Here is an 18,511-nt window from a genome sequence, read left to right as displayed (position 1 = left end):
GCAAAGAGTTGCTGCGACTGTAGCCTATGAACATTGCCTCTGTGTTAAAAGATCTTACATCCATCAGACTCCCTCAATACTTAGTATTTACCAGTTTGATTTGTTTGATTTGATTTGCATCCTATTTAAATATAGGTGGAAGAGACACTGGGATAGGATGGGGGGGTTTTGGGGTGGATTTGTGTCCAAATGGATTCCCTTAAAGAGAGGCTTATTGTCAATCAAGGGGTCTCAGACCAGCAGACCATTACGCTAAGTGTTAATCTTAGAGACACTAGAGTCTAGAGACAATACAGTCTAGTTAGAAAGACAAATTTAGCCACGGTGTCTTCATAAGTATGTGTTCATGTCCCAGCTGAAGTTAAGAATTCAGAAGTAGCTCTTTGATTTGATTGCAATATTTTTGTGCATTAAACTATTTTAAAAATTTGAATAATGAGAGAATAAATATTATAAAGGTTATATTTATTTTTTCATGATATACAAATCTATTTTTAATGCTTTTTGAAAGATATTTAATTACATTAGACATACTCAACATTGTTTTAATGTCTATGCAAATAATGTCCAGTTAGCCATTGTACTTAGTTGATTTTTTTTTTTTTAGAATACTAAATATTGACTAAATATTTGACCTATGTTATTGTAGCCATTTATTTATTAAATTTTCATTATAAAATCTTCTTCCTATTCTACACTGATAAAGGTAACATAAAAAGTGCATCTAAATTATATGATTTTATTAAAATAAGAAATGTTATTTAACATTACTGAATCAACCTAAATCTATTAGGTTGCACCAACATAACTAAATTTAAGGGTAAGATCAAATAGCTCTTTAATGTAACAATTACTGGTACCAATCCTTAAAAACCATATAGTGGAAAGTTCTCCAAACCTATTTTTTTCCTTATGCTTACTGCATAATATCAAAATAAATGAAAATGACCTTGTTTTCTTAAAATATCATGATAAATTGTTTAAAAATTGCTCTTTGTACTTTTGAATTCAAATATGCAAGTAGACATATTAAAATAACTTTATTACAATCATAAAAATCATTGGTCCCACTTTATATTAAGTGGCCTTAACTACTATGTACTTACATCAAAAACTAATGTACTTATTGGGTTCATATTGAATTGCAAAACACTTTTGCTGCTATTGAGGAAGGATAAGGTTAGGTTAAGGTAAGGTTAGGGAAAGCTTTGGTGGTATGGGTAGGTTTAAGGGTAGGGGTAAGGTGTAAGGGATGGGTCAACAGTGTAATTATAAATGTAAATACAGAAATTAATTACAGATGTAATTACATGCAGGTATTTTTAAAATATAAGTACAATGTAAAGACATGTATGTACACAATAAGTGCATTGTATCAAATGATTAATTTAAATGTAAGTACATAGTAGTTAAGGCCACTTAATATAAAGTGGGACCAAATCATTTTATCTACTTCATTGTTCATACTACTTTTGGCCCTAATTTTGCTCAAATTATAGATTGTTTGGTTTATTCATGAAAACGGGGTTTCATAAGCTAAGTTTAAAAAATGACATATTTTCATCCCAATGAGCCTATAGGCCTTCCAACTATTCCTCAATGAAAAAGAACTTCTAACATCGCGCCAAAAGACAGAATCTTATTCAAACATCATTTATTTCACGATATATCTACATATTAAAATAAAACATGTACACATATATAAATTAAGGACATATGCAGACGTATTTACAAAGCAGCGTGTTGTGCATTGTGTAAGCTGAAGGCATTGGGGTGTGAGTGCCCGATGAAGTTCATGTAATGGTGATCGAGTCCCTGAACCGGTGATAAGTATCCACTGTGCTGAGACATCGCTGGATACGCGAGCGTGGGGCTCCGCGTCGAGCTGTGCCAGGAAAAGTGTCCGGGTGGGCTCTGCTGAAACACTGAGTCGGTTGGACTCGGACTCTGGTACTCCAGCTGGCACAGAAGATCCGTAGGATCTGGTGAGATGGTACCTAACGAGCCAAACACTGGCTCGGTAACGACTTTGGACTGCAGGAACGCGAGAATCCGTGCGTACTTGGTGTCTTTGGTCTCCATTCGCTCCACGGTGGTCAGGTAGTGAACGAGGTTCTTCATGCACTCGTGATAGCCGTAGTGAAAGTAATTCGCAAACTCTGTCAGCAGTTCTCCTGAGAAAACAAAGAACGTTATTAGCAATGCACTTAAGTCTTCAGGGAAGAAATGGCTTGATTTGATGTTTTAAAAATTGAATCATGTTACTTTCGCGATGTGAACGTACGATGTGAATCGTATTTAATTTGTTATTTGTGTTCTAATTTGTTATTATTTATGTATTAAGCGGTTTATTCGTGTTTCTTACCTTTCTCTCTCCCGCGCGGGAAGTCTGCGGAGTGGAGCGCGCGCAGATACTGCACCGTCATTTCCAGGATTTCTGCTTTCTCGAGTTTCCCAGAGTTCTGTTTTAATACACACATTTTGTTAGTCATAACATATACACTAACAAACAAAGCAGACATGAGCACTTAAACGACTTATTAAAAGTTTCAGCTGCTCACCTGTTTAGCCAATGCCATGGGAACTGTCTTTCCCAGCTCGTTTAGACATCTGTTGATTCGGTCTCTTCTTCTTTTTTCAATGACCTTGTGAGAAACAGGAGTTTTCTGTAGGAAGGGGACATAATAAGACAATAATAAGTTAAGGGAACAAAAGTGCCATTACCAAACACAAACTAAGCATGGTTAGCTTATATTGTGTGCTTGATCAGTTTAACTTGATACATGTAAGAACCAATGAACGGATAGGTACATTAATGAAACTCGGGAGGATAATCTATTCGGTCGATAAAATATGCTACGGTTAATTTCAATTGATTAGCAATAAGTTTTGAGTCATGTGGAAAGCAGCGCTGCGCTCGGCTTCCCTGCACGCGCGCAAAACATATCCGAGGCAGGACGTCACTGAAGGAAAACGTTTTTATGTCGCAACAAGTAGCTAAGCAAGCTTACTTAATAATTGATTTCTTTAGAATAAAACACTGGCTTACATTAAATATAAGATCAAGCATTAGCTACAGTAGGCCTATCCCGTAATGATTTACTCTTAAAACTGCGCGCGAGCAATGCTGAAATGATTGGTTTAAGTAGAAAATATGCCTATTACTATTATACCATTCTTAAAAAATAAATCACATGAAACATGTCAATGAGTAGTAGGCTATTGGTAGAAAAAGTATAAACATTGAAAGAGGACATCGTCTACACGCATTATCTGGCATCATGTGTGCGCCACGAAAGTGTCCACATACCTTGCGATCCTTCATCTTTGACGCCATCATTTGGTAAAAACTAAGAAAAATGACAGTGAAAATATTGTAGCTAGACTATGTACGCACACTTCTTTCCAGACGCTTCAGACTGAGATGAGCTGACTGGAGGCAGCCGCTTATAAAGCGCTCGCGCATTCATGGCCCTAAATTATTCCATAGGATTAAAGGCGAGCTTTTGGTTAATGTGTGCACTTAGGATCAGTTAAAGAAATAGTAAAACCTGAAGCTGTGGGCTAGCGGGGGGCAGACCTATTTTGTTAATCCACGTGGCCTATCTAAAGACACGTGATGGGTTGTAGAATATTATTTGCATAGTAACAGGCCTTGCTGGATGTGGCTCGCGAGCGAGCGCAGAGCGCGCAATGAAAACAAAGCCCCCGGAGCAAGGCGTCTCTTTCTGTTCCACGTCGCGTTTCTCACACGATCGCCTGTTTATGGGTCGCAGCAAGCGATCTTAACTTCCATCCCAAGCCCGTCTCAGGTTTAAAGCCTGTCTACTGTTATTATAGTAATTAAGTAAGCACATAATAGGCTGTTCCGCCGAGTTCAGGGGAGACCTTTTGGAGACGGAGTCCCCCCGTTTGTTCGCGGCGTTTCTCACACGACTTGGTGACACGTCCATCTTTCATGGGCTACGGCCGGGTTTTTGTTTACATTCTCTAGTTTTGTTAGGGGCCTCGGCAGGTGTGGGGACCCGGCCTGGCACACGAGCGGCCCCTCCGACCATGTTAGAGACTCCAGCCGTCTTTGGCACACGAGGGTTAGCCACCGCTGGATTCCCTTCAGAGGGGCTCAATTTGTATCCTATTATCCTATAAGAAAATGTCTATTGAGCGGAATGAATAGTTTCATTGGCCTAAATTTTAATAATGCAGTGAAAGAAAAGAAAAGGAGAAATAAAGAAGAATGCAGCTGGTCCTGACGCGCATTATTCTCCGTCACCTGCGCCTGGAGACCCCTATTCATTTGCCTAATTTCGGTCAACTTAACAAACTTTGGGAGAAATTATTCTGGTATTGTTGTGAAGGGTGAAGCTTTCTGATCGAATTAACAGCATGTTTTGATCCGGTAAATGTCATTAGAAAGAAAGAAACAATCGCGTATAGAGGGGTCTGGGTAACGCGCCAAGTGGCGACGCCAAAGCGCAATTCATGCCACAGGGGACTTTTGTACCCCCACATTGCTCAAGTTTGTGCCCAACAAAGGGCATTATTTTATACTTGAATACATTTCATACAACAATTGGCTGTTTTCATCAAACATATTTTCACAGCAAGGTTAACAACAGGTTTATTGTGTTCGCCCAGGCTCCCAGCCTCAGACTTCATGCGCCAAAACGCCTGGATCTTCTGCTTTTTTCACTGGGAACGTTTTAATCCCGAAGGTTGGCTACGCTTTAAAGTGCGATACCGTGTTGCATCGTGGAGGGAAAAATCAAAGATGTGAGGATTTTCTTTTTCTTTTAAAGAATTCAAGCTCTTTGGATATCCAAAGCAATGGAGACTTTTTTATATAGCGCGCAAAAGAAAAGCACCAGTGAAACAGACTAAAGCATAAAATCCCATTACTTTTATTGTTGAATTTACCACCAAATTTTATGCAAACCCTTTGGAGCCGACACAACAAAACGTTTTAACTTGCTTTCGGATTCTGAAGTTCTGTAATGTGACCATTTTTGATCTGTTTTTGTAAACGTGCGTTGTGCATTCAAGAAAAGCGATACGTCAACGGAATTTTGTCCTATCACAATGTAATTTAATCGGCCAACATTACTCCAAACAACTCAGTACAAAAAGATTACAATTTTTTTTAACATCTTAAGAATAAGCTGATATGCTGCATTCATGTTTGTTTTGTGGAAGAAACACTCGAAGAACAAATAGAATGCACAAAGCTGGAAATAGTGAACAGATTTGTACGCAACAAGTTCATCCCATATTTAGTGCTGATATATTTTTTTTTTATATCGATGCCATATAAAAAAACTATAATAATAGTAATTATAAAATATATTTCTAACACCTGATTTTAAATGTTTACACATCCCTGATACATTTTCTTACAAATATACCACTGCGTAAAATACGTATTACGCAAGAAAAACGTATTTATCGTTATGTAGGTTATGTCATATATATATAATTATAATTAATGTTATATAAAATATCCCAAAATTAATATTTGTGGTAATAAAATTGCTTAAAATTAAGTGTAAAACTACAAAATATGTGTCTATCTTACAGTTTAAACGTTTTTTTAAATAATACTTAAAGTCATATCATAGGCTCTGAAACAAAGCCATTTGAAAGTCCTCTCAATGACAAGATTTTTATTAATGCTATTTTTTAAACTACAGTGATACAAAATGGACTAAAATAGTTTATTTATAAAATGTTTTAGTCTATCAATGCATTTGTGTCGATAAAAGTCATAAACTCTCCTAAATGTCGTATCAATGTTTCATTGCTGTGGCATATATAACAGTTTAAAGCTGTCCAAACACGCTTCTGTATAGGGATCCCAGTCTTAAAGAGAGGCTACCTGAAAGCTGAACTCTGTCTGTAAGGATCTATCCATGTGAAAGAGAATTAGAGGAGCGCAGTCATGCATGTCACCCTGATTACAGCAGTACAGTTCGCCTTATATCCCAACCAACCTAAGACTTTTTCACAGACACACTAACCAGTCTGGGCTTTTTCGGACAGGAGGGGATGTTTTCGCTTGTGTGGAGGGTTGCTAGGGCAAATCTTTTTAGGAGTGATTAAAAAAGTCCTGCCCATTGCCCTGTGCTACTGCCTTTACACTTTTGTAGTTCTTTCTCTGGGTATTTTGAAACTTTAAATCACCTTTTTCTCCAGTGTAATGCTTTTTATTTTATTTATTTATTCGAATAGTTGAACAAATCTTCCAAGATGGCTTGCCTACCGTAGCTGTATAGGTTTATTAATAAATTCAAAGCGCCATCGTGTGGAGAGATTAACAAAACTTAGCCTACACGCCGACTTCAAATGTCTTAAAAATAATTTGAAATTTGAATTAAATCTATTGTAAATGTTTAATAATTTATTTTCGTGTATTGGTATGACTGTTACTGTTTGGTTCAGACAACATTTAATAGTTATTAGCTATTTTTAGTTAGCAGCTATTTTTGTAGCTGCAAGTACGGCCCATACTTCACCCACTATTAACATTTGTCATGTAGCACATTTGCGAGATTTGAAATTCCTACGTTGATGGGAAAAAATGTTGATCCTCCCGACTATGTGTTGTCATGCGAGAGGCGCTGACCCGTGGTGACCCCAGGCCAGAGACCCAGACAATCCTTTAGCTTCGCGCGCCACCGTGAGTCTCCTCTGCATCACTTCACACGAGACAGATTCAGCATTGTTCGAGCATCACAATAGAACATCCTTAATGTTAAAAAAAATAGTCCAAAATCCAATATAAAACTGCACACCCAATGAATTAAACTGGTAAAACACAGCTTTCGTTGCTTCATTGTTTTTTCCCTCATAAATGTCTTAAAAATGAACACTGATTGAATGGCGCCATCTTGCTCACTAGAGGGGGACATAGCACGTTATTGACATCTACAGAAGTAAATGCTTGTTGAAAGAAAGAAAGAACTTTTAATTAGAGATTTTTGTTACATTTCTCAGATCTTGTTCATATTCCATTCTCTATCAGCATCAGCCAGTTTAAAGTTTAACCATAACCACATATTAAGTATTTTACAAATATAGGTTAGAGTAGATGATTAGTGTTGGTTGTCACCAAATACGCTGTAATAGAACATTAAAATGATGAAATAGTAAAATAATAATAATAATAGTAATAATGATAATAATTATGTTAATTAGTGAACATCGCAGTTGATTTATCAACATCACAACAGTGCGTATGCAAATGTAACTAAAAAAATGTCCAATTGCACTCGTTCTTTCAATTCATACGCGTAAAGATATGTGACGGTTGTTCTGATTGGTCGAGCGCGCAGTTTCCTATCTGAAGACCGCGCGGAGAATCATACACGCCTCTAAATAACAGCTGTGCGGACGCTACATTCACATCATTCAGGTTTGTGCAATTCTGCTTTAATTAATATTTCCATTCCTGAAGATGGAACTGAATAAACTTCTGAACCGTGCATATTAAATGTATCACGAAGAAAAACGTCCAAATGCAAATTGTTGCGTCAGTGCATCTGTTCAGGTTCATCATGCTCAGTTTAACAGTATTAAATGCATTGATAATGACGCCTTTGGGGATGTGTTTTCATGTAGCTAAAACGAGTTCGTTTAGCAGCAGTAGTGGTGGAAAGATCCGACTCGTTTCCACGAATCGGTTCTTTTGAACAGTTCTTTTCCGACACTTCAAAACACGATATTTTTCACGTCGTAACTATGTCATTTCTGCGATTCCAAATTAACAATGGGCACGTTGCTTTTTATTGCGCTGTTAATAAACAAATGTTAGGCTACTATAACTCTGGTTCGCACGAGTCTCTCTTACAATTCCAGCACGCTTTATTTGTGTAATTTCTGTTATTTAAAGTAGCCTATCTTTCCCCATCAATTCTCCTTTCACACCAAACGCCCCATCAGCTCTCTCATTCATAACGAATCGATCATGTCCAGTTATCGGTTCAGTAAGGGCTCGAGAACCGACCTATTTCGTCCGTTCAGATTGATTTTGTGAACCGGTTCAGCGATTTATTGAAAAGATCCGACTCAAAAGAACGAATCATTAACGAATCAATCACGAATCGGACATCGCAAAGCATGAGCTCAGGAGAGAGCGCTTCCACTTTTTGCCTCATTGAACAGAAAGATCAGAAAATACGATAACAGTCTCCTAAAATATATAGGTATGTCTTATCCCAACTTGAAATTCCTTCGTTCTCCTCTGGCAGAGATGGCTGAAGTTGAGCGGAGGATCAGTGTGAAGACAAAGAGAGGGGCGGAGATGGAGCCTGTTTAGAGACGCTTGTCGGAGACTCGCGCGCTCTATTGTTAGTTAATTAGCTAATTCAGAACGGAATCGGATAGGGAGACAATGAAGCCCTTGTCCACGGCATGTTGTGGCATCACTCGTTGTCGTTTAACCTCCCATTTGCTTGTCCAGATCACACTGGCCATCACAAATTAGATGACATCCTGAAATAGGCATTTAACTCTATTACAGACAGCGGTTAACAAACACTTTACCTTATTTCATGAGCAAACCTAAAATGCATAGCATAAAATGTATCTGATGCAAATAAATAAATAAATAAATAAAGTGTTGACTTGATCTGTTAAAGTTTTATAGAAATATAGAGAATGATTATGCAACAGGTTTGCAGACAAGACCTCTTAACACAGATAATTTGGCCTCATTTCTTTGCTGCAGGGGCTGAAAGATGCACTTATTTTTGGATCTTAACCTCCTCGGAGGAATTATATTTGTCATTTATTAAAATTTACTTCATTAGAAGGATTATTATAAGGACACTTAACCTATCGGATAAGGACACTCCTGTATTTTAATGAAAAAGCATAAGAGACTACAATGTAAGAATAATAGTCAAATATGTTATGCATGAAGCATTTTAAAGATTGTGTTTTTTAATATTGTGGTATAAGAGACAGTTCTTAGCTTGTCTGCTCATGTTTTTAGATAAGAGATGACTGTAGTATTCTCATGTCAGGTAAACGCATTGTTTCTTTTTTTGCAAAATTAGAAAGTGATAGTTTGTGAATATGTTGTGGTTGAGATTTTAAGCTTTTAAACAGCTGATTTAGGGAATATGAGCAGCAGACACTATCAGAATGTTTGGAATTTTGGCGGTTTAGCGGTCTGAGGTTTACTACTTTTGTTTTTCTCTTATTCTTGCAGGCAGTTTGTTCTGCATTTTCAGTTAACCTTCTTTCTCAAGGTTGAGGTTGCATAGCAAACTTCTTGTTCTTATGTTGATATTGAATATTCTTTGTTGATGATAGACCATTTTGCCAGAATATGTTATAACATTTTGTTGAAGGTATTGAAATAAAAGGTGAGCGGCTGGTTAACAATCCACCAAGGATATAGTATAGTATACTACCCCAAAATAAAACCTGCTTCTGTGGTTACCAATCAAAATGTTTTCTCATCACTGTTATTTAAGATATTTGACATAATAGGCTAACAGATAAAAGAACCTGTCTCAAATTTCAGATCTTCCAGAAATGATATCTGTTTCTTTTGTCTTTCCTCTCACAAAAACCAAAACTGCCCTCTGGCCACATAGTTTGTATTATGTTCTGCTCCACTTTTAAACTTGTTATTGAAGGCTTTAGGTGTGATTCAGCTAGAAAGAGTTCAAACATGTCCAAGCCCATTTCGAATCTAGAGTCTTTATTTCTAGCTTATGCAAGATTAATTACAATAAAGTTAGGAAATTTATATGAAATGTTCTTAAACATGCATAATAAGTAGAAGAACATGTCACACTTTATATTAGGTGACCTTAACTAACAATAAACACCTACAAGACTGTGAATTGATTGTGTAACTGGAAATTTCCACGTTTACTGCTAATGAGGCATGCTTAGGTTCAGGAGAAAGGGTTAGGATTATAAGGGTAATAGTTAGGTTTTAGGGTAAGGATTGGGTTATGTTTAGGGGAAAAGTTAACAGTGTAACTACAAACGTTAATCAAATGCCTATTTCTGTTATGAAACTCTAGATGGCGCAGGTTTGATGGGTCCTTAAAATAAGCTGATGATATTAACAGCATTGATACTGATTTGTTCATGTCGCATCTGCAGCCAGTGAGCTTGCTGCTCAGTATTTAAATGGCTGGTTACCATTCGCTATAGCCGTTTGCAGCGCACTTTCAGAGTTTGTCTAAAACCCTCCACCTTCCTCAGCTCCACCTGTATAGATCTGTTATGGGTAATTGATGCTATTTGTGCTGCAGCAGTTTGTCTTACTCACAGCAGCATATCGGTGTATGTATTGGCAGTAGCAAGTTCCTACACTTGTTCTGTAGCAGCAGCAGCAGCAGCAGCAATAATCTCAGCAATAAACAACAGCAGCAGAAATTCAGCAGCAGCAGCATAGCAGATCTATTTTGCCAAGACCAAATACATTGTCATATCCATTACCATGCTAAAAATCTTCAGAGTTGTCATGGTAGAAATGCACTTTAAATGGCATTACAATGCACCAACATGTATATTGTATTAAACGGTTAAAAATGACACAAGTAAACCTGCATTGACACAGAAGGCACTATCCATATGTAATGTAATGTACTATAATCAATGTCATTAGTACATGTTAATACCAGTTAAACTTGGCAATCTTTTTAAAATCAGCCTTCACAAGAAGTGCTTTTTTGCCATTTTTGAACTGTTACTGTTGGTATACAGTACAGTCCAAAAGTTTGGAACCACTAAGATTTTTAATGTTTTTAAAAGAAGTTTCGTCTGCTCACCAAGGCTACATTTATTTAATTAAAAATACAGTAAAAAACAGTAATATTGTGAAATATTATTACAATTTAAAATAACTGTTTTCTATTTGAATGTATTTCACTAAGTAATTTACTCCTGTGATGCCAAAGCTGAATTTGCAGCATCATTACTCCAGTCTTCAGTGTCACGTGATCCTTCAGAAATCATTCTAATATGCTGATCTGCTGCTCAAGAAACATTTAATGTGTACAATTGTACAAAATATTTGTGTACAATATATTTTTTCCGGATTATTTGATGAATAGAAAGTTCAAAAGAACAGTGTTTATCTGAAATCTAATCTTTTGTAACATTATAAATGTCTTTACTGCCACTTTTGATTGATTTAATGCATCCTTGCTGAATAAAAGTATTCATTTCTTTAATTTCTTTTCAAAAAAATAAAAATAAAAAATCTTACTGACCCCAAACTTTTGAACGGTAGTGTATAATGCTACAGAAGCTTTGTATTTCAGATAAATGCTGTTCTTTTGAACTTTCTATTCATCAAGGAATCCTGAAAAAAAAAGTACACAACTGTTTTCAACATTGAAAATAATCATAAATGTTTATTGAGCAGCAAATCAGCATATTAGAATGATTTCTGAAGGATCATGTGACACTGAAGACTGGAGTAACGATGCTGAAAATTCAGCTTTGCATCACAGGAATAAATTACTTTGTAAAATATATTCAAATAGAAAACAGTTATTTTAAATTGTAATAATATTTCACAATATTACTGTTTTTTACTGTATTTTTAATTAAATAAATGTAGCCTTGGTGAGCAGACGAAACTTCTTTTAAAAACATTAAAAATCTTAGTGGTTCCAAACTTTTGGACTGTACTGTATGATGAAACAAAGATTGCTAAAGTCAACATATTTTACTAATAGACCTACCAATCTCTGTATTTTATGTAAAAATAAAATATTGATGCTGCCATCTTTCCAAAGAAATTTTTGCACCCCCTATTTTGGCTCCAAATCTCAGGTGTCATTTTGACCCCCCTCTACAAAATAGTGGATTATTTAGTAAATATACATCTGTGACATTTAATATTTTGGCTTTCATTACTATTTATGTTTGTCTTTCTACAGAAAAAAATATTAACAAAATCAAAAATTTGAGCCGGGGAAGTTTCCAAAATTTGGTTGATTTTACATGGAATGACCCAATTGACCCTTTGCAAAGACCCGCCCCCCTTAGTTACTGTTGCTTTGTCCGACAAGCCGTGGCGCTGTCGCGCCACACAGAGTGAAAAATACATCGTGGAGCAAAGTGGACACTGACAACACGTCGACAGACAAGACAAAGCAGGTTACTTATGATATTAAACAAAGTCCCAGCTTTCAAACTGTGTAGTTTTTTTAAGAAACTCAAACAATAAAAAACGTTTTGTGGCTCTTTAATGTGTCGTGACCATGATCGTGACAGATTGCTGTAGCCTGTCAGCTCAAGAGGCTCGTAAACCGATCATCTGTTCCTAGTAGTCCATTTATAGCATCAAATAAACATGAATGAACATGAGAATGAATGTTGTTTCAAATGTGGAAAGACGTCAATATACAATTTTTTTTTTTTTTCAAGTTTAACTCCACAAAGTTTAATCTTCTAACTCCTGCCTGCTTGTCGGACAAAATGGCGGATTCTGCGTTCTGATTGGTTAGATCGCTTGTCAATCAAACTCCCGGCGAAGAGTCAATTGTAATTATCTAAAATATATTTATGGATAGTCAAACCATAGTTTTATATGCCAATTCGGCCTGCCATACATTTCTGATTTTTCTTCTCAGAATTGATATGTGATGAAAAAAAAAAAAGAAAGAAATCCACATTTGACAGTAAGTGAATATGCAGAGTGAAGTGCTCAGCTGATTTGTTAACCTGCAAGCTTTTAAAAAGATATATTTACCTTGATGTGTTTTGAGCAGAGAAAGCCTTTACAGAACTAAAATATATGGGTTGTGTGCAAGTGGTGTGTCATGAGTGTGGTATCCAGAGTATTGTCAGAACAGCTGTTTGTTCTGCCTTCTCTCTCTCTCTCTCTCTCTCTCTCTCTCTTTTTCCATTGGCTTTCATTTATATGACAATGTTTTACAGAACTTTCCCAGCCTCCAAAATGATAAATAAAGCTTTGTGTGTGTGTAAATGAAATCTCTTTATTATCTCAGTTGTTTCTCTCATTCAGCATCAAGATTAAATAGAGAGCAAGTTTGCAGAACCTTTGTTTCCTGAGAAAAAAATAATGTCTCTGTTTGTATCTATTTGCATTCATCCTAAAGAATTTTAGGAGAAACATCTAAGGTGAAGTTAAATGAAACTTCATTAAGTCATGCTATGAAAGAAAACAATCATTGAGCAATAAAATGTTCCTCTGGGTTCTGCTGAAGGACTTTATCTGTCTCTGTCTGTCTCTCTGTCTGTCTCACTCACTCTTTCTGTCTTTCAGTGGGCTGATTGTAAGTGTAGCTCTGTCATTGGTTTGTGCTCTTTGCAGCCCAAGTATGGAGAGAGGTTAGTTTTCAGTTCAAGAGCAAGCACTGCCAGACCTGCCATGTGATCAGCATGATGTTTCCCATCTGTGAGCCAGATACATACATACACAGCTGCTGGCACCAACATTTCCCCCTTTCACAAGTCTCATGTGGGCATAGAAATGCATACAGACAGTACATCTTTTATGAATAACAACAAGTCATGTGTACACTAACACTGTGCAGCACCACACACACTTTGTCACTTACACACTCAAATTATGTTGGTCATATTTGTGTCTTAAGTTTAAAACATGCCCAGGTCACATTTCTTCCCAAAATAAAAAAGTATAAATAAATAGTTTTTGTATGAAGAAAATGGGGGCACCAGTCAAAATTTTGTGCACTATTGATAGTGCCGATAATTACTAAAGTTATGGGAAAACAAAAACAAAAACAAAACAAAAAAACACTAAAACCTAAATTAATATTTTTAATTCAGTATCACAGTTTAATCTGATATCAACAGTTTCATACAAATAAAAAAAAAAGAACAAAATCACTAATATCATCAGATAACTAATTATAGTGCTTATATACTGTCTTTCCCTAGATACTTTAAAAATGTAATATTAGATCACTACATTACAGTAATGAGTGAAATTGTTATTATTTTTCTAATGTGAATTCGGAGCTTAAAGGGTTACTTCAGGATTTAGCATTAAGCTTTGTATTAGTAGAATACCACTAGTATTTTCGAATTACCGTGCTTTCCCCCTTCATATCAGCCCGAGATGAGAGATTTATGCATTTTTATTCTGTAAAAAAAGCCTCCGATGACGCAAAAATCGTCATTTTGCGTCATCGGAGGCTTTTTTGGCCAGAGGCATGAAACTACAGCCAGTAATAGCAGGTAGTTCCGCATTTTTTCACCACGCCCATACATATGCGCGTTTGAGGTTACTCACGGACATAGATCAAAGATTTTATCAAAAGTGGGTGTCAATTATATTTTTAAGCTTAACATATTTTGTTATAGTCTGCACTACATCAGTGGTTCATCTCGCAAATTTATCGGTCTCTGCAGTCATCTCAACCAATACAGCAACAGGCTTTTGTGGTAACGTTAGCATAAATAGATAAATAGACTAACTCAGTTTTACAGAACAGTGGCTTTACTTTGATAACAGTCAACTTATATGCAACTTATATGTAATTGTCTATCTAACGTTACTTTGCTAAGTTTGCAGTTTTACTGCTACCTATGTGCTACCTACAACACATATAGGCTAACGTTACTGTGTTATCAGTCTAGTATCAGTGAGTCTTACCTCTAGGCGAATACGCTTAGTACCAGATGCCCAGGCTGTTCGTCCTCTGGGAAAGTGAATATCGATGGTATCGCAATGTCCTTCAGAATGGTTCTCTTCATTGCAAGGATATTTGGTTCGTAGTCCTCGTGCTTGAAATGGAGACTACATATTCTGCAGTTTTTTAGGTTTTCTATAACGGTGTCATCTCCAAACTTCGGGTGTTTGATGGCCCGCAGCCACTGTTTACATTGCTCCAAATCTTTAACTTAATCGGAAAATGATGGAAACTTACTTGTCCTTTCCTGGTTTTGGGTGTACATCCACGTACAAAGCAATTTAGCACCATTTCGCTGTAAATGTATGAACTAACTCACGATTTATAGAATTAATATGTAACAAAGCAAGCCTAGTTGTTTGAATTTTCCTGGTAATTCCGCCTGTAACCGATAGGCGCGATTTGGGCGTGGCCTCGCAGGGGCAGCAAAACAAGTGCATTCTGGGAGTTGTTGTCTTTCATCCACATTAGTCAAAAATACATTTTCTGCCTTTTCTCAGTCTAGAAAGCTCCAAATTCAAAAATAATTTCACATTTCTACTACATAAATGACCAATTTTAAATACACATTCATCTTTCCAGGGGTGAAGTACCCCTTTAAGTGTTATGAAATAATGTCACATTGCAAAAAAAATGCATTATATTTTATTGTTTCAGTTTTCATTTTAATTTTAGTAATTTTGTTAAGCATTTTTTTATATTCCAGGAGAAAAAAATACACTTCCATAATGTACTTACAGTTCTCTAATTTCACACTAGGGCTGCAACAAACGATTATTTTGATAATCGATTAATCCATCGATTATTAGAACGATTGATCGACTAATCATCGATTATTGCACTGGTTAATCGGTAAGCTTTGTTCGATTATTCTACTTTAGCAATTAGTTAAAATATTGAGTTATACTGTACTTTAACTAGTAAATAAAACAAGAAAATCACTTCGGCTTTTAAAAGTGTATTTTTAATAATTTTCAAGCCAACTGAATAGACCAATATCCTTCAGGTTAAAAAAATATAATGTAATTATGTGGAGTTTTTTAGAAAAATGAAACAACAACATACATACACATATTATATTACATATATATATATATATATATATATATATATATATATATATATATATATATATATATATATATACACACACACACACAAAACTATCGAGTTTATGGTCATTGAATGGCTTTCCTGAGGTAAATGTTACATTTTGTGTGATATATTTGTTTGCAAGTTTTATTGACTTCTTTCTGCGGTTAAAACTCCGATTAAGTGATTACAATAGAGATGGATTCATTTCAGTAAGTTCAGTAAGTACTTTTTGAAGTTCATTCATGTTTATTTCGCGCTGTAATAGAGGAATAGGTTCACATGCCGCTTGAACCAAGGTGTTACAGCGATCTGCCACACAACGTTAAACAGCGTCACCACCACAAGTATTGTTTGAATCCCGTAGTAATATTGACTGAATTTAAAAGCTTAGACTTAGTTTTATATCAAAAGTAACCTGATCTGTCGGTGCGTTGTCTGTGTCCTCCTCTTTGCTCTGCGATGCATCTTTCACTGTGTGAGAAAATAAACGTGTGGCGTGAGAACAGTGAGTTTGAATGAGAGTTGGTGGCCCTGCATGACAGTATTCTGTAGTTATGCTAAACGTTATGTTTGTTATGATTATGCTATGTTAATCTCCCACATTTCATGGGTTCGACTTCGTTTGCACTATGCTCTCCAAAGCGTTGACTTCTTTTATTGGATTGGATCCGGGAGGGCTGCGTTACAGTATTGCGATAGAGATTATTCGACAACAAAAATATTTGTCGACAATTTTTTATTGTCGACGTTGTCGATAATGTCGACTAATCGTTTCAGCCCTATTTCACACACTCATTTTGTAGTTAATATACTAAAAATTCTTCTTTAGTACTTCTTAAGATATTCTTAAGAACATCTAAGTGTACTCAACTGTGCTATTTTGAGACACCATCACCATGAATATGAACTAAAACGTGCTTTTAAGATACTATAATGTATAAAAAATGTATGTAGTTACCACTTGTAGTACACTATGGGTTCAAGTGTATTACGATTACATTTTTTTAATACAGAGATAGTAAAAAAAAGCCCATTTTAGTTCATATTCATGGTGTCTCAAAATAGCACAGCTGAGTACACTAAGATGTGAAAATAGATGTGCAAAAATAGAGCACTTTCACCTGGAATTTCTATTTAGTTTTATTTTTATTTCAGTTTTAGTTTTAATCATTTTAGTACTTCATCTTAAACTTGACATGTTCCTTGAGATTTGTGAGAGAGCTTATTTTCTGGCACATGTGGAATGTCTTCCTTATTTTTTCTCTTTATCTTTGTGAATTTCTGTATTGTGTTTGAGTAACAGCGTGTTTGAGCTGCCACACATCTCTTGTTCTCATATTACAGAGCAGATCTGCTGCACTACTATCAGCTACTGTGCTGTTCAGCAGGAATTTACAGCAATCTCACGTCTTTGGATTGGATTTGTGTGCTTATGTTTCAGAGATAAGAGCAGCAACAGTACGCTTTGTATTGATGTGTGGGATGCCAGTATCTCCATGTGTTTTGATGCATTTTAAAAGACTCTCTCACTCGCAAGCACACACGAGTCACGACTGCATCTGCTAAAACTGACTACAGGGCATAAATACTTGAGCCAACAGCTAAAAAAAACATTCATGCTGTAAAGAGTAGTGGGAGACGCTTGAGAAAAAGAAAAGGAGAAAACGAGGGGAAAATCAGTGACAGTTTAGAGTGAAAGATTGATAGAGAGCGTGAGAGAAAAAGAGAGAGACCCACGTGGTGATATTGCTGTCCACGAGGGTCATTCTGCTATTCATAGCTTATAGTTTCCTTCAGCGCTGCTTAGGTCAGTTTAACTAAAACAACAGACAAACGCTGAAAGCGCCCCTTTAAAAAAAAAAAAAAAAAAAAAGCGATACAGCTATTGCTCACCCACACAAAGAAACCTAACTGCTGCACGGTAAGTATTTTTTTCTGTCCGATTTTGATTCCATTATAAAAGTGACTTTATGTCAAAGTGTGTGTGTGTTTTTACCTATGATACTTTCGGTATAGTATTTTCCCTAGAAGTGAGGTAAATATGGGTGAAATTTATGGCCGTCCTCAATTGTAAGATCGATTCATAAATAACATTAATAATATTTATGAAATGTCCTCATTGAGATAGCAATGTAAATGTGTGTACTTCACATACTCTTGGGTTTGTTCAAGGTCAGAGGCATTGGGGTTTTAGTAGAGTGGAAACGAGAGAAAGTTTTCACCTTGAGAAATCCTGAAATTGGTGATATTGTATCTATATCTGTATACAGATATACATCTATATACTGACATTTTATTCCATTGGTTTACATGTGTTTTGTCAAATAAAATCTGTTTAAGGTAGCCTATCCTATGGTGAGTAAAACTGAAACTTGAAATTGTACCTTACTGTAGTCTTTTATGGTAGAGTATACTGTAAATGTACTAAAACACAAAGCATTTTTAATTTATATTAGATTTATTAGAGCATTTAAATCGGTTCTTCATCAGATTGTCATAAGATCATAATAAAATTATTATTCTACACTTATATGAACTTTTATATCTTTGCAAAGTTTCTGTTGCTTATCATTATGTGATGAATGCCATATGGAACAATATTGGCTTATATAGTACATATATACAGGTGCTGGTCATATAATTAGAATATTGTGAAAAAGATCATTTTTTTATTGTAAATTATTTTTAAAAATGAAACTTTCATATATTCTAGATTCCCTACATGTAAAGTAAAACATTTCAAGACAAACATTTCAAAACAG

The 18,511-nt window shown here is 35.8% G+C and overlaps 2 protein-coding genes across 5 annotated transcripts in view; one reads left to right on the top strand and one right to left on the bottom strand.

Annotated features, from left to right (window-relative positions):
* Positions 1–1,637: 1,637 nt before the first annotated feature.
* Positions 1,638–6,685, bottom strand: helt (helt bHLH transcription factor). 2 transcript variants are annotated; one of them, XM_048197470.1, is made up of 4 exons: positions 6,561–6,685; positions 2,562–2,666; positions 2,366–2,462; positions 1,638–2,174 (listed from the first exon to the last, which is right to left on the bottom strand). In XM_048197470.1, the coding sequence occupies exons 2-4, from the start codon at positions 2,577–2,579 to the stop codon at positions 1,729–1,731; spliced, it is 561 nt and encodes a 186-aa protein (XP_048053427.1). In that variant the 5' UTR covers positions 2,580–2,666; positions 6,561–6,685; the 3' UTR covers positions 1,638–1,728. The 2 variants fall into 2 exon arrangements, with proteins under 2 accessions (XP_048053427.1, XP_048053426.1); XM_048197469.1 differs by lacking the exon at positions 6,561–6,685 and adding an exon at positions 3,311–3,932.
* A 569-nt stretch (positions 6,686–7,254) lies between these two features.
* acsl1a (acyl-CoA synthetase long chain family member 1a) overlaps positions 7,255–18,511 on the top strand; it is a 38,076-nt gene continuing 26,819 nt past the window's right edge. For 2 of the 3 annotated variants that reach the window (XM_048197466.1, XM_048197467.1), the window contains exon 1: positions 7,255–7,408. The gene's annotated coding sequence lies outside the window, so the exon portion shown is untranslated. Of the gene's footprint in view, positions 7,409–17,114; positions 17,671–18,511 lie in introns of those variants that run through there. The other variant, XM_048197468.1, reaches the window with a different exon arrangement.

Source organism: Megalobrama amblycephala, linkage group LG7, assembly GCF_018812025.1.
Source record: "Megalobrama amblycephala isolate DHTTF-2021 linkage group LG7, ASM1881202v1, whole genome shotgun sequence".
NCBI lineage: Eukaryota > Metazoa > Chordata > Actinopteri > Cypriniformes > Xenocyprididae > Megalobrama > Megalobrama amblycephala.
This window is presented reverse-complemented; position numbering and strand designations above follow the sequence as displayed.

What these genes read in the sequence shown, in the direction of transcription:
- helt (XM_048197469.1), bottom strand. Translation starts at nt 3,340, where the DNA reads ATGATGGCGTCAAAGATGAAGGATCGCAAG. An exon ending in CAAAGATGAAGGATCGCAAG is followed by an intron (nt 2,667 to 3,310) that starts GTATGTGGACAC and finishes CCCTTCCTACAG; the next exon opens with AAAACTCCTGTTTCTCACAA. An exon ending in CCATGGCATTGGCTAAACAG is followed by an intron (nt 2,463 to 2,561) that starts GTGAGCAGCTGA and finishes GTATTAAAACAG; the next exon opens with AACTCTGGGAAACTCGAGAA.